A 16,971-nucleotide genomic window follows, 5' to 3' on the forward strand; every position below is an offset into this window, starting at 1 on the left:
AAAGAAAGAAAGAAAGAAAGAAAGAAAGGAAGAAAGGAAGGAAGGAAGCAGTCCGGCTAGCACTGTACTAGTAGTAGGCTCACTATGAGGTCTAGGAGTTCTTTCACCATGGGTTCTTGGTCAGACTTAGAGTACCAGTCATTTGTTTCCTCCTGGACAAAAGGACTTTAAGTCCATCAGAAGTGGTTGGCTACCCCATAACCTTGGTGCCACTGTTGCAGCCACGGGTGTGCCTTGCCGTGCCGGTTATCATTGTAACGGGCAGGGTTCACAGATTGTGGATGGCATTTTCTTCCAGCGCCTACCACAGCACCTTCCAGTACTGCGAAGGCTGACCAGCTGCGAGAAAACCCTCTCAGTACCAGTCTGATTTCTTCATGCCCTGTGACAAAATCTCTGTGGTATCTTCACAATAAGTAAGGCTCTACCATCAAGTTCTGGTGAGCAGTCAAGACCAACAACAATGCCCTGTGCTGTGGGAAGGGTATCTGGGACATCTCTGTACAACATCATGAGGAGAGGAATCCCACGGGTGATCCTGGGCTCTTCATTTGGCATCTTATGGCTTCTGAGGGGAGCATAGTCTCCTATGTGGGGTGCTTCCAGTGAAGCATGCTTATATGTTTATGTGCTTCGGAAGCTTCTAAAGCAGTCGATTTCTGGATGGCCTTTTCAAACATCCTTAGGGTTAGTTATCCTCGCCTCTTCTACCCTACTTTCCTGTCTCTCTGCTCACCTTAACCTCCCTCCCTAATACAGTGTATTTTCTTACATATGTCATAAATATTGCTCACGTTTGGTCCCCCTGTACTCCTGCCCTTCCTTCCCCTACCTTCTTCCCTCCAAAAAGCTACCCTTCTGTTTTCAGAGTATGTATGTATGTATGTATTATGTATGTATTATGGTATATGTATATGTGTGTGTGTATTTAATTCTAGGTCCTGCATATGAAAGGAAATGAGATGCTTTGTATTTCTCTTCTATTATTTTTACTTGTTCTCTTTTAATATAAACACCTTCTAATTTCATACTTAAATCTATATTCTGCGTATAAGAGAACATGTGCAACATTTGTCTTTCCAAGTCTGACCAATTTCACTTTCCAGACCCACACGTTTTCCTGCTAATAATATGACATTCTTCTTTAACCTTGAATGGCTCTACTGTGTATTGTGCAACAGGTTTTCTTTATCAGTCTGCATTGTTGTCTGTATATTGGCATCTAGGCTCTTCCTGCTTCCTGGCCATTTCAAAAGGTCTGCGGTAAGCACAGATGTGCATGCCAAGATAGACTCCTTCAGGTGTATGCCCAAGAGTTGTACATCTGGATCATAAGCATACCCTAGTGACACACTCTGTGCTGGTTTCCATAATGGCTGTACTAGATTACATTTCATCTTAATCTAACTCCAGAAGTGGCAAAGAGATGTTGTCAGAAAGCAGAGCAGTGGATTTGGGGCTACTGCGAGGTGTAAGGGCTGCAGCAGACTTTGGGTGGTGATGGGATGGATGTTCATGCTGGTTGCACTGATGGCTTCCCATCAAAATGGCAATTGCATATTCCAAATATTGCAGTGCCATACACTAACTGTTGTTTTCAGAAGCGAGAAGAATGAAGGACTGACTACTGGCATTTGGGCTGGTAGTAAGCATGACTGAAACCCAGCCTTTGGATTCAGTTATGGACAGTGCATTGTAAAAGTACTCCCAGGGCTCCTTTTAAAGCAAAGAAGTCTTTGTCAAAAATAATATTACTTTGAATATATCTTTTCTCATAGTTCCTATTGCAATACTGCTTCCTTAAAGATGCATCACAGTTCGATATTGGAGTCCAGAGTGACCACTGCACTGTATTGCTCATATTCCGCCACGAGGGGCAGATTGAGTAGCAGACTACACACAGTTTAGTGCATTCATTAAATCATATCTCATGGTTAAATATTTAGTCTACTTAACATCTCTGCCAAATTTCAGCTTAGGAACTTGCATGTGCTTTGTCAAAACAGCATTTCAAATACTTCAAAAATGATTTGTTCCTTTTTAACACCAATCTCAGGTTGTAATTAGACTGTACACGCAAGCTCCATTTTAGCCTCCTAACGAAATCAAAACTTCGTAATGTTAAGGTGCTTCATGAAAAGATGCAGGGTCAAGAAATGCAGTGAGCAGAAAGGAAGCAATAGGTTGCACCTCCCAGCCATCCCTGACCTTGTTATGCCAACCCAGAATGACTGTGGTGTTGCAGTAAATCTCCTTCCAAATATGCCCCAGCAATGAAAACACGACACAGTTAATGCTGTGTGCCTAGATTGGGCAGATCTACGGCTACACTACCATCTTCTACAACTTATGAGACCCCTTAGAACTTGCAGTTTCTCCAGGCCATGTGCTAATGCTCCACTTTTCTTTGTCTTCTTCTACCTCCTCCTCTGCATCCTCTCCCTCTTCCATTTTCTCCTTCTTATCTCCCACTCACCTTCTGCTCCACCTTCCCTTTTTATCTGCCCAATCATCAGCTCTCCATTATTTTACAAATTAAGGTGGGAAGCAGGTTTACAGGAAATCACCTGAGTGCTGACTCATTCCTTGTTCTCAGCCCCTCACAGGAGAATGGAATTAACATCAAATATAATTAGCCCCAGGGCTATGCACAACATTTTCCCCTTTCTGTCCAATTAAAAGACTATTTTATCTCAGATATAATTGAACATAACTATTACCATTTTGTAATTTATAAAGTACAAGAGATCTAACACCCAGTCCATCATCCTTGTTAATTAAACAGAACCTCTGTCATCTATCCTTACTTAAAAGACTTACAATTCTACATCTGGATATGCCTTGGCTTTATATTAAATGCCATCTGAAAACCATCCTCTCAAAGTAAAAAGCCTGGGTTGGCTAGGAGACTATGTAGTTTTTCAACCTCATCAGAAATCTAAGAACGACTGATATTAACTGAAAATATATAGGAAGCCTAAAACAGCTTCCAAAACTTAGTCAATCCATAGAGACCGCTGATCACCTGGACTGTCCCTTACTTCAACAGTTGGAGCATTGGTCTTCAGCCTACTCACCAGGGTCATCTGACAGACTTAGAGAAACAGGAATATTAAGGACTAGCCTACTCTGTCTCAGCAGAGTCAAGCTGTCCTAACCTGTAATTGTCCTTTCTTTGGACAGTATTATGTCTGTAGATGAAATGAGGCAATTCTTGCCTAGTGGCTGTTTCACCACAACTGGAGTAACTCTAAGATGCTCAGTTTCTTCTTTGAATCCAAGACAAGGAAAGCTGTGAGGAGCAGACTGGTCTCAATAACAAGTGAATAAATAACATTAAACGTCACATTCTGTGGACTTCTGATGTTTCTGAAAACCAACTATCTATGTAAAGTAATGTAGACTGGTCTCTGTTAACTGCTCTCAGCCATTTCTAGTTAAAATAACTGAGAACACCCTAACAATAAACTCAGAGCCATGAGTTTCCTATTTGGCCCTTAACTCACAGGCTTAAACATCTCAGATCTGTTTATAACAGCAATAGAAGGACTGGGTTCAAGCCTTGTACTTCAAAATTTTTAGTATCAAAGACAACCTATAATAACCACCCCTGGTCCCAAAGCCTAGGAAACTGGGATGACGACTCTTTATAACTTCTTCAAGCTGAATATGGGCATTGAGATATTTAAAGGGAGGGCGAAGGGTAGAGAAAATGGGGGAGTTGGTTGGCCTTAAGAAGGCTCCACCAATGACTGTATTAGTCTCTGACGTCTGTGTCTTGACTGGATCTGGATAAAAAACCAAGACATCAGGAGTCCAGGCAGGTCAGTTCAGCATATCTGACGATGACATTCACCAAGGCTGAATATCCTGTCATATATAAATCTCCAAACAAAATTTTAGTATCATCAAGATAACCTTTTGGGGGTCTCCCTCTATCAAATCTGATCCATATAACTCTGGAAGGTGCAAATACATTAATCACCTTTCCCCCAAATCAGCACATCCTTCAGATGGTAACCAGGAAAACCTGTAGCTTGCCCTCTGACCCAGAGGAACAATAATACAACCACAATACTCAAAATCACACACATTTTAGCCTATTTAGGCCTTTCTAATTTGTCATGTCAGGATATTAACCCAAAATTCCCATGGAGCCCACATTGTACAGAGTATGAGTCTCCTGCAGACTTTATTTGCCATCTTTTAAACCATTGATTTCAAACCACACTTCTATTTTCCTTTCTTTTTCCTTTTCCTTTCCTTTTCTTTCCTCTTCCTTTCTTTCCTTTCCTTTCCTTCCCACTTTTAAGGTAGGAAGCAGGTTTACAGGAAATCATTGAGTGCTGACTCATTCCTTGTTCGCAGCTCCTCACTGGAGAATGTAATTAACATCAATATAATTAGCCCCAGGGCTATCCACAACACTGCGGATGCTTAGTAGTCCTACTCCCTCTGCCAGGGCTCATGGTCAGGGGACCTGGGAGCTTTGGTGGTCTTTTTTCCTTCTCTGTGACTGAGCCAGCCTCTCTTTATTCCAGGGTTTGAACGGCATGTCTGTGGATGAGAAGCCTGGCTCCCCCATGTATGTATATGAGTCCACAGTCCACTGTGCCAACATCCTCCTGGGCCTCAATGACCAACGGAAGAAGGACATTCTCTGTGACGTGACGCTGATCGTGGAGAGGAAGGAGTTCCGAGCCCACCGGGCTGTGCTGGCCGCATGCAGTGAATACTTCTGGCAAGCACTGGTTGGACAGACGAAAGATGACCTGGTGGTCAGCTTGCCTGAGGAGGTACAGTGATTTGGTGGGGTTGTGGGGTTGTGGTGGAAATTAGACGTGCACTGTGCCATGCGGATGGCCACGTCACCCATGTCCACGTCACGTCACCCACATGTGGGCTTGTAGCATAATCAGTTTCTATTTGATGCACTTGAAGCCTCAGAGGCATGAATACAAAGTGAGCGTGCTTCTTTAAGGGAACTGAACCTCACCTGGGGCGCAGGCCCTCATAGTTTCTAGTTCGCTTAAACTTCAGGTTTTGAATAGTTCAACCTCATTCTGATGCATTCCTCTGTGTAGGATTTGAATCACTGCTATTTCTTCTCTCTTTCAAATGGATCATTAGATTTCCCCTGAGAATAAAACAGCGAAAGAATTCACAGGACCTTCCTTGCTTAGGAGAAAAACAAAGCGACCAGCAATTCTCACCATTAATGCAGTGAGATTCTAAGAAGTGTAAATTTGCTTTTCTCATCAGGATTGAAAATATCCCCTACTCAGGTTTCTTAACTGCTTCGGTGAGAACAGTCATTTTGGTACTTTGGGGACATGAATAGCAAGGCTTGTTCTGTGCAGAGATGACAGTCAAGTGGTTTGAGAGGCAAGAACCTAAAAGATGGTGTCACAATGGTGAACCATTAAACTGGTCACACTTCAGACTGCTTGTGATTCTTCAGTCATTCGTAGTCTCCTTATTTTCAGAAGATCGGGGTTAATATGAGAATCCTTGAGCTTTGTGTGCAATGCAGAGTATTCTTTGCATAACACCAATATATGATACAACTGCAGAGCCTCTGGCAGCCATTTGCAAGCTGTGTACTGCACAGCATGCAGGAGCACAGCTCACGTTCACGTCCTTGCGAATGAGACCCAGGGTCGCCTCTGCAGCTTCCTCACAGCAGTCTTCTATGATAAGTCAAAGACCAAAAAATGTAAGGAGTTAAAGATTACAATTACCACTCAGTCCTACGATCACCAACTCAGATGCCTTCAGAGACATAGCGATGATATTAACGACTCAATAGTTCTTCGTAAAAAGTAGGGTGTGATGGAGTGAGCAGCTATACCACCAAAACCACATTCAAACCTAACATGAGAGAAACAGAAAGGGGGCTGGAGATGCAGCTTGGATAAATTGCCTAGAGCGTGGTCCCCAGCAATAGAAACAAGACGCATGGGATGGAAGAGACACCAGATTTCAGTCCCTTGCTATACAGCATTTGTGACCACCCCCCGCAGAGAGCAGAAGAATGGCCAGCTGATGAACTGCTAAAGTTTGAAACATCTTCACATAGGCACCCTGTCAGAGTCACAACCAACTGCTCCATTCCCATTTCCTACACAGCAGTGAGAGAAGGAAAAGAATAAGTCATTCCAAGATTAGGTACCCAAGGTCAAGTCTTGGATCTAGTAAGAAGAGAAGGAGAGCGAGCAATGGCAGCTGGGTCCTTAGCAGGATGGGCGTTTCCCATCGGCACTGGATGGAGCGCATGGCAGTCAGTAAACTGCTCCTGGGCTTCGCAGCTGAGATAGTGATGTAAAGCTGCGAGCCCAGCCCATCCTGCAGCAAGTGCTGGTCAGACGCATGTCCTTCTTCTCCAGATGGGGACAAAGACATCCTCCGCACTCAGTCCAACTCGAGAATTCTCTGGAAATAGTTTCATGACTTCTAGTTATGCAAAGTAGTCTTAGAGGAGGTGACACGTGTTGCCTGCTTATTACTGTTGTGTCTTGGAGAGCCATTTCATATGTGTATATGTATTACTAATTTCCAAAACTTAGATATTAAAGCATATACATAAACGAAGTCATACTTTATGTATCGAGTCTTTCCTCAATGACTGCCTTAGCCCTACCTCATACTTCCTAGAATAGAAGACCTAAGCCCAAACCTGTTCTCAATTCTAACCTGGATCCTGGTCTACTAATCTCTCTGAGCCTATGTGTGAGTGTGTACATGTGCGTGCGTGTGCATGTATGTGTGTTTGGATTTTGGGTCATGGATGTCCAGTAGAAGAAGTCTACTTTAGTTTTTCAGTCTGGTCACATTAGTTAAGAGTGAGTTGGCTGGGTATTGGTCTTGTTGCTTCTAGCCCTATAAAGTGACTGCTGTCCCTAGAGTGTCTTTATCATCTGCATCCGTATGTTACCCAGCTTTCTGTCACTGGAAAAAAATTACCTGGAAAAAACAACAACTGCCATTCAGCCCTGCAAAAGCTGGACTCATGGTTGCCAGCAAGTAAGAGCCCTTAACAGTCTCCAGACCACACACGCGCGCGCGCACGCGCATGCGCATACACTCTCACGGGCAGAGGATGAGTAGCACTTCCGTCCCACAACTGAGCAGATCATTCATCAATGTGACTGTGCTTTGTGCTGAAAGAGGAGACAGTGGCCAGGGTTCTGCGCCTCTCAGATCAGGTCTCCCACTACTCTAAAGAGAGCTCTGCAAACAGCTCCTTAACTGTGGCCATGGGAAACATTTTGGGCTTTGATGCTCACCATCTCACCAGTGGCCTCAGAGTCCTGAAGTCTGTGGAGTACAGAGGATAGGAATGGGCTGTGTGTCCTAAGAAGGGGTGAGTACAACACCCTTTTTCAGAAGTCTGCTGGGTCCCCAGGGAGTGGAAATGAGTTGCCATCTGCTGGTTACTCTCTTAGTGCTATACCTTTCTTTCTTTTTTTTTTTAATTTATTTTTTTATTAGGTATTTTCCTCGTTTACATTTTCAATGCTATCCCAAAAGTCCCCCATACCCACCCCCCCAATCCCCTACCCACCCACTCCCCCTTTTTGGCCCTGGGGTTCCCCTGTACTGGGGCATATAAAGTTTACAAGTCCAATGGGCCTCTCTTTCCAGTGATGGCCGACTAGGCCATCTTTTGATACATATGCAGCTAGAGTCAAGAGCTCCGGGGTACTGGTTAGTTCATATTGTTGTTCCCCCTATAGGGTTGCAGTTCCCTTTAGCTCCTTGGGTAATTTCTCTAGCTCCTCCAATGGGGGCCCTGTGATCCATCCAATAGCTGACTGTGAGAATCCACTTCTGTGTTTGCCAGGCCCCGGCATAGTCTCACAAGAGACAGCTATATCTGGGTCCTTTCAGCAAAATCTTGCTAGAGTATGCAATGGTGTCAGCGTTTGGAAGCTGATTATGGGATGGATCCCTGCATATGGCAATCACTAGATGGTCCATCCTTTCGTCACAGCTCCAAATTTTGTCTCTGTAACTCCTTCCATGGGTGTTTTGTTCCCATTTCTAAGAAGGGGCAAAGTGTCCACACTCTGGTCTTCATTCTTCTTGAATTTCATGCATTTAGCAAATTGTATCTTATATCTTGGGTATCCTAAGTTTCTGGGCTAATATCCACTTATCAGTGAGTACATATTGTACGAGTTCCTTTGTGATTGGGTTACCTCACTCAGGATGATGCCCTCCAAGTCCATCCATTTGCCTAGGAATTTCATAAATTCATTTTTTTTAATAGCTGAGTAGTACTCCATTGTGTAAATGTACCACATTTTCTGTATCCACTCCTCTGTTGAGGGGCATCTGGGTTCTTTCCAGCTTCTGGCTATTATAAATAAGGCTGCTATAAACATAGTGGAGCATGTGTCCTTCTTACCAGTTGGGACATCTTCTGGATATATGCCCAGGAGAGGTATTGCGGGATCCTCCGGTAGTACTATGTCCAATTTTCTGAGGAACCGCCAGACTGATTTCCAGAGTGGTTGTACAAGCTTGCAATCCCACCAACAATGGAGGAGTGTTCCTCTTTCTCCACATCCTTACACCTTTCTTTGTCTTGTTTCTTTGGTCCTTCGGCACTCAGGGTTGTGGGTAGAACTGAGGATAAAGACTATCAGGCAGGTAGCCTGATATTTTCTGTTTTTATGCATGTGCATCTGCGTAAGTTTCTATGGCCTGCATGCATGCAGGTACTCACAGATGCCAGAGGATGCCACACCCTCTATAAGTGTAGTTAAAGGCAGTTGTGAGCCTCCTGTTGTGGGTACTAAACACTGAACCCAGGTCCTTTGGGAGAGTAGTCAGTGCTCCTAACTGCTGAGCCATCTCTCTCCGTAACTATGTCTTTAGCTATTATAAATACTTTAGACTTACACTAGTCTATTAACTCCTACCCTTCAACAATTTGGGATCATTTTCTCTCATTATTAAAAAAAAAAAAAAAGTAGGGTAGATCTGGGCATGGTAGAATACCTTTAATTTCAACCCACTTTAATTTCAGAAAACAGAGGCAACCAGATCTCTGTGGGTTCAAGGCTAAGACAGGTAGTCCTAAATAGTGAGCCTCTGTCTCAAAATTTCCTCCTCAAAAAGGGAGGTGGGAGTGGATCTGACCCAAAAGGACTATTGACAAAAGGTACCTGTCCCCAGGGTATAGAGCCTCATTCTTAGTGGTGCCACCAAGCGCAGAGGCCACAGCAAGATCATGTAGCCTTTTTTTCAGGCAGCTTTTATAGAACTATAAACATGTGGTTTAGGACCTGCAGAGAAGCAATAAGACTGCCATGGTTATCTTTGAATGGCCCCTGTCACTTGTGATGCCATGAAAAGCTCTTAATGCTAAGGCACAGGGAGCTAGAGAGATGGCTCAGAGGTTAAGAGCACTGACTGCTCTTCTGAAGGTCCTGAGTTCAAATCCCAGCAACCACATGGTGGCTCACAGCCATCCATAATGAGATCTGATGCCCTCTTCTGGTATGTCTGAAGACAGCTACAGTGTACTAATTTATAATAAATAAATCTTTGGGCTGGAGTAAGTGGGGCCGACCAGAGCAAGCAGAGGTCCTAAAATTCAATTCCCAGCAACCACGTGATGACTCACAACCATCTGTACAGCTACAGTATACTCATATACATAAAATAATAAATAAATAAATCTTTTTTAAAAATGCTAAAGCACAGGGTGCCTTCTGCCTTCAGCCTGCATGAGCCTGTAGAGGAAGAGGATATTCTAGTGGGACACAGTGAGAAAAGCAAAGCACTCACCCACCCCTGAGCACTCACCCAGCCCTTCCAGCTCCCCTGTTCACCAGCACTCACCTGAAAAAACATAAAGGGGAGGGAGCCATTGGACAGAGCACAGTCTGGACCTCTGTGTGTGAAGGCTCAAGCAGTCAACCTCCTTGGACTATTTCCTCAAACATTTAGCATTCGTTAAACAAACATTCATCCAGGCCCTATCATGCACCAGGAAGGACCATTCTAGGATCTGGGTGATTGTCACTTGTAGAAAACAGCAGGGAAAGTGAAAGAGAGGAGAGAGCCATGCAATGTCCCGTCATGGATACTGAGATCTTAAAACAGGAAAGTCAAGAAAGGCCTGTGGCAAGGGTGACTTCAGATGACACATAGGTAGAAGGTGAAGGATCAGCCATGTTGGCAGCTGGAAAATCAGTGGGTGAGCGAGGAAGTAGGGCAGACGAGTAACAGAGAAGGGTCCAGTGACTGAAAGTCCCAAATGCCTGACATAGTACCAAAGGAAGGGTGGCATGGAGCCACATTCATTCTGTCAGAGAGGTGATAAAGCCAGACTGTGACCCTACTAAACACTTGGCCTTTGCACAGAATAAACAGAGAAGCCACTGGGGAGTTTCACAAGAGGTTATTCTGATGTCTGTGTCGTGTACATGTACATAGATGAAGGCCCAAGGGAGAACCAGAGTAGAGATAGACCCTGGTGTAGTTAAGACCTGGCATGAGGGTACTGGCAGTGGCACAGACGTACATTAGTGCCAGATGCTCCAAAGACAGTGAAAGAATAGTGTTACCATTAGCTGAGATCAGTTGAGTGAGTAAGATTGTAGGTGCAGAGGGTTGGTCAGGACTGGGGAATCCTGTGTGTGTATGAAGTTTGAGGTGCCTGTTGGCATCCAAGCAGAAGCATTTATTGTCAGGTTTTATATGCCCATTAAATCCATGGGCAAAATCTAACCCAGAGTTAGGAATTGGAACATCGGAGGATTGAAGGCCATTCAGCAAGTAGATGCGGATGCTGCCTGTGACTTCGTTGAGCACTTGGCAGGCAGATGCAGTTGAAGCGGAAAACAGACCCACCTGTGTTCCACAGGAAAGAATGCCTCGTTTCAGCTGACTGTAAGGCTGCTCTAATTAAAGCAAGCAGAGAACGGGGCCAGGAGCTGGGGGGAAATAGCTTATCTGTCAGATAGGGAAAGACTCCAGCATGCTTGCACACCACGGCCAACAGTGCCAAAGTTTGCCACACCCACTTTCCCTTCCCTTCCTGGACACACAAAGAAAAGCTACACTCATAACCAAGTAGGCCGTGTGGCTGAGTGCAGCCAGTGGCGTGATGATGGGCTAATTTGTCACTTCTACTCTGAGGCTGCTAAAAGTAGGTCTGGATCCTTTTTCCCATCAATGAAGGTGTCCAAGAACTTAGAGAAGCTGAAGCCTGAATCCCTGAGTCACGTTGGAGGACAACCATCTGGCTCAAAACACTACTTTTATTTTTACAATTTCATAAGTATATACCATGTATTCTAATTATATTCAGCCTCCATGAGCCTCTTCTCATCCCTCTTCTTTTCCCCTCTGAGCATAAGATGCTACCCACTTCACCCCACCAGCAATCATTAACAGTCATTGTCTCCTCAGGAAGAACGGGGCCTCATGAAACCTCCTCGAGTCATGAGGAAGGGTTGGAGGACCCACCCTTGTGCGGATCTCCATCGGCCGTGTCGTATCTGGACGGCAAAGATGCTTCCTCATCATCTGACATTTACATTCTTTCTACTCCCTCTTCTCCTGTGTTCCTTGAGCCTTGAGGGGTTGGGTTAGGTGTCCCAGGTAAAGCTATGCACTCATCCGTCACTCACACCCAGCACTATGACCAGATGCAAGGACTGTATTCGTAGGTGCCTTCTGCAAACAGGAACCTCTCTATTTCATCAGATCACATTCTGACAGGAGTGCTGAGCCATTCAAACGGAGTGGTCTAGTTAGGCAAAGTAGAGCAGACCTGTAAGATCACTTGAACCCAGCTAGGCAATAGTAAGGCCTCCATCTCAAAAAGAAAAGGAAGAAAAAAAAAATCTTTGATTTGTAACTACAGTAGAGCTAAACAACCCCAATATTCAAGCTAATGGAAACTTTCCAGAAGAAGATTGATTGATTGATTATGTAGGAAACAAAACAAATGTGGGTACCCAGGAGAAGGTGGAATCTACTGACCAAGGAGCAGACTCAACTCTGCCAAGTATAGCCTTCTCTGAGTGGTGGGGCAGACCTGCATGATTGCTCTGTGAGTCTAACCCTATGTTACAGGTTTCTGTCCTTGAGATTTTCTAGGTTCATGCTGGAGTGAGAGAAAAATAGTGTGGCTGGCCAGGAATTGAGGGGAGATGCTTGGGTTGGGAAGCAGAAAAAGATCGTGGAAATGGGAGGCAAGCCTATCCAGGAAAGGAACTGCAGAAAAGGCACCAGGGCAAGTGTGCGGCTCACTTTTGTCAGCACCCCTAATTCTAAGATGTCTTGCATGTTCAAAGGAGACAGAGCAAAGGAGCCTAGAGGACAGTGGGGACACAATGGGGACACAGTAACCCAGAACACAGGCATAGCAGGCAAGATACAGACAGATCATAGCTCCTTAACTGCTTCTGGGTTTATAGTCCTGAGAAAATCATTTCGTTTAATGCCCTCGATTTCAGTGTGAGTATGCAGAGGGTAGGCAGTGCTAGATCCCAGCGTGACAGGCAGGTTGCCATTCAGATTAATGAAACATGATATGCTCAGCTTCTTGGAAGACTGGTGCTATAGAAACAGTAGGTGTTATTATTGCCATAAAAGGAAAGAGCAGCCCTCTCTGGTGAAATGGCTCTTAGCACAGAATCCTCATTAAAAGCTGTGGTGCAATTTTCCAAGTTGCATTAGTGAGACTTGGCAATGGATGAAAAAAAAAAAAAGAAAGAAAAGCAAATAAATAAGGAGGCAAAATATTCCGAGCAACGAGTTGCAGGCCAGTGGGAAGGAAGGTTCCGAGAGTTAGAATCAAGTGATGGTGGTTCTGAAATGCCTGAAGGGAGAATTTATTTATAGTAAGGCAAAGGTGACTTCCAGCCCTGAAATGGGGCCGCAATCTCAATGGGGGTGAAGGAAAGCTAAGCCATGCGCTGGCAGGGAGCTCAGGCTACTGTGGCTCTCTCTCTGGAGGCCTTAGGATGCTGGTGACAGCAGGGAGGGAGGGCCAGTGCGGACAGCCACAGTGACATCTAATTTTAAATGAGACACATAAGCTGTTTTCAAACCTGTTGCTTTTTTTTTTTTAATCCCGAGGCTGCTGCATCCTATTTAAAGAGACTTTCAGAGATGCTCTTCTTCTGGCAATGGCACGGCTTGAACATACCAAAAAGCAAGACCCACATAAAACATATTTTTAAGTGACCTGATTTCAAAGGCATCTTTAAAGATTCTTTGCATTACACTTGTTTATTCTTGATATAAAATGACCACAGTGATTAGCATTTGATACGGATTTGTAACAAGGCTTTGAACCATAGTGGCGTGCAAATTAAATTTTGTAAATTAATGTATGTATTAGTTCACTTTTAAACCCTTCTTTATGTACGAACAAAATATCCCTTACATTTCTTTCTTTCTCCTATAATGGAGACTCTTAGCTGTTTCAATTAAAGTTAATAATAGCTTTTAAGACAAAGTTCAGAGCTATAAAGTTCCTCGCTTGATCAGCAATCATAACTATTATTTTGTCATATTTAATCATAGGACCCAGGCCTCTAACAGAGTATTTAATTAAACTTTTAATTCGTGATAAGAAGTTAAATAGCACTTGAGAGAGTTTTGAAAAATTATTTCACTTCCCAACCAGATTATAAAAAAAAAAAAAAAAAAACGTGAGAGGTGTGATCGGGAGACAGCGGCTGGCAGCCAGAGAATTGTAGGGCATGTCAGCATGGGCTGGCAATAAGCCACTGTCCAATTAGCATGGCTTCATGGCTGCCGACTAATCACTCCTGAGTGGATGGGTGAGTCATTTGTGATGTAGTGGCTCTCTATTTGATCCAGCGCTGCTGAGAATAGCTTTCTTATCCCTATTACCGCCTGTCCCACCTTGCCAATGGAAGTGTGAGCTGTGTAGGCTAAACGCCGAATGGAGGAGACACTGAGATTGTGTCTCTCATTTCTCTTTGCTTCCTGAAAACTGAGATTGTAATTAAACTGGGAAAGCATGGTGTGATTTGTTTTGAAGTGAGTCACAAAAACACACTCTCCACACAAAAACATTCAAAGGTTGGAGTCCTGGGGCCGTTTTTGTTCTGTCTTTTCTTTGGCAGTTTTAACATCTGGCACAGGTTGGAGGATATCAATAAAGTTACCTAATAATCTTAGTGGATTCACATCCCGTTCAAAGCTTGGAATGTCACCAGACTGCTGCAGGTTTTGGCTCTATTGTAAGGATCTTTGCAGTGTTTCTTGTGTGCAGCAGGCTAGGTGAACAGCTGTAAACACAGAAAGCCATCGAAGGACATCCTTCTCATGGTGTGAACACCGGGGTTCTTGGTAGGATGGACACACTGTGACCCAGGAAATTAATTCCGGGATTTTAAAATTGAATCTATCATATCTAAGCATGGAGTGATGGAGTCAGGTTAAAAAGAAAGTGATTTCATTTCTCAGGAGCACAGGAGGAACATAGACCTTATGCGCACAAATTGCTAATGCCAACCATTTGAGTTATTTGTTTTAGTCCTTAACCAAACCCTCGGGCTCCGTAGGCCACATAAAGGATTGGTTTGGTTTATTTTGAAAGTTGGAGCAATTATGCATTGGCACTCTTGGCTTCCTGTTACCCCAGACGTGATCCTTTTGTCCCCATTAACTTGGTACATATAGTAACATTCATCACTTTGCCATAGACATCTGACATTTGTTGAAAGTCTCTTTAACTGACATTGGGCCACTTTCAAGCTAGCTGGTGATGCTGTGCGCTTTCCTGACTGAGATGGACTCCCATGCACAGTCTGGGGAGGCCTGGGTGTGGAAAGCTAATGCATTCAGCACCCTAGGTGGGTCAGAGCCAAGCCTCCAACATGAGCACATTTTTTGACTGACTGGCAGCAGAGAGCAATACTGACGGCTGTTCCCAACCGAGCCAAAACGTTGGCCCAAGAGTGAAAAGAAACGCTGGGCGGTGGCCATGAGAGGTTCCCAAGTTTAGAGAAAATCTACAAAGAATGGAGGTCAATCGCAGGCTTCTACCGCATTAAAGTCACCACATTAATTCTATATTTTCTTTATAAAAGATAGTAGTACTAAATGTCACTGCTATTCATGTTTCCTTTTTATTTCTAAACCATCTTTTTGTTCCTTTGATTTCTTTTTGTTATTTTTCTTTCTATTCAAAACTAGATGATTGATTGATTATTCTTCCTAAAAGTGAGAGAGATGACATCGTGATGACATCATTGCTGAAAGCAGCATCAGCAGCCGGAGCTGAATGGAGCAGAGCAGATTCGTATGCATAGTGGCTACACTTGTGTGTCAGGCCGTGCCGAGTGGCACAAGACAGAGTGGGTGGATATGGATCACTTTAGGAAGCTGAAGTACTGCATGTCCTAGCAGACACACAGCCTGGGCTCAGTCCTCAGCAGCACTGAAGGGGGTGAGGGGTTCCCAAGAGCTCCTTCTGATGTCTTATGGATTCTCCTTTACAGTTGTTTTGCTCGTTTTGAATGAGAAACGTAGAGAAGGAAGGAACATCGCTACAAGGAAAGGAGATGAGCTGCCAGCTGGCCTCAAGGGCCTCACTGTGGCCATTTGAAGGGATTTAGCATTTGTGCTGTCATTCCTTCTTGCTGAGTTCTTTATACTGTGTGTGGGTAGTCTTTGTGACTCTTGCATCTGCAAGTGGACCTGCAGACTGACCCATGCCTGACAATAAGACGCGACAGAAAGATGACAAGCATGTCCCTCTAATATTTGGGATGAGGTAGAATCCCATCTTCATAAAAACACACATACTTGGACTCTTCCCTTTGCTGTGTGTGTCCCCTTCATCCCCTTCAGCTGTCTCATTGTCAGCTAGGACTTCAAGTAGACCAAATATTAGAACACAAAGAAAGTGGAGAGAGAGTGGACATCGGCATTTTACTCCTGATTTTCCGGGAGATGCTTGAGTTGTTCTGTTTAGGATGATGCCAGCGACGTGCCTCCTGTATATTACCTGTAGTAAGGTGAGACATGTCCCTGTACCATAGTCTCTCTGAAACTTTTACCATGAAGGGGTGGTGGATTTTGTCAAAGCCTTTCTCTGCATCTAATGCGATGATCATGTGGTTTCTGTCCTTGAATCTGTTCATTGGCTGGATTATGTTAATTTATTTACATACTTGAACATCTCTGGAATGAATGCTACTTGATCATGATTGATGATCTTCTTGATGTATGCTTGAATTCAGTTCACAAGTGTTTTTGAGAGTTTTTTCATGTATGCTGATCAGAGATATTGACCTATAGTTTTCTTCTTCTTCTTCTTCTTCTTCTTCTTCTTCTTCTTCTTCTTCTTCTTCTTCTTCTTCTTCTTCTTTTTTGTCTTGTCAGTTTTGGTATCAGGAGAATGATGGTATTGTAAAAGGAATTTAGATGTTCCTTTTCTATCTTCTGGAACAGTTTAAGGGGTATCTGGAGGTCTGATGGAATTCTCCGCTGACTCCCTCTGGGCCTAGGATTGTTTTAGTTGGGAGATTCTTAATTACTTTGATCTCATTGAACATTGTGTATCTAGCAGTGGCTCTCAACCTTCCTAGAGCTCTGGAGTTTTAATACAAGTTCCTTATGTTGTGGCACCCCAACCATAAGATTACTTTGATAGGTTGTGTGTATCTTGAAATTCATCCATTTCTTTTATTTTCCAGCTTGATACAAGATAGATTTTTAAAGTATGTTTTTATAGTTCTCTGATTTTCTTCCATGTCTATCGTAATGTCTCCCTTTATCATCTCTTTGTTTTTGGTTTAACCAAAAGTTTATCAATCTCATTAATCTTTCAAAGTACCAACTCTTTGTTTCATTGATTTTTTTTTTTTTACTGTTTTCTTCATTTTTGTTTCATTAATCTCAACCATAATTTTGGCTATCTCTTCCTACCTACTCTTTTCTTTCTTTCCTTCTTTTTTTTTTTTT

General features: G+C 43.6%; 1 protein-coding gene across 3 annotated transcripts in view; it reads left to right on the forward strand.

Annotated features, from left to right (window-relative positions):
• Positions 1-16,971, forward strand: part of Bach2 (BTB domain and CNC homolog 2) — a 341,164-nt gene that overhangs the window by 254,745 nt on the left and 69,448 nt on the right. For all 3 annotated transcript variants that reach the window (XM_029476474.1, XM_021160930.2, XM_029476473.1), the window contains one exon: positions 4,542-4,796. In XM_029476474.1, coding sequence (XP_029332334.1) covers positions 4,554-4,796 — 243 coding nt within the window. In that variant the 5' untranslated portion in view covers positions 4,542-4,553. The remainder of the gene's footprint in view (positions 1-4,541; positions 4,797-16,971) is intronic.

This window comes from Mus caroli, chromosome 4 (assembly GCF_900094665.2).
Source record: "Mus caroli chromosome 4, CAROLI_EIJ_v1.1, whole genome shotgun sequence".
NCBI lineage: Eukaryota > Metazoa > Chordata > Mammalia > Rodentia > Muridae > Mus > Mus caroli.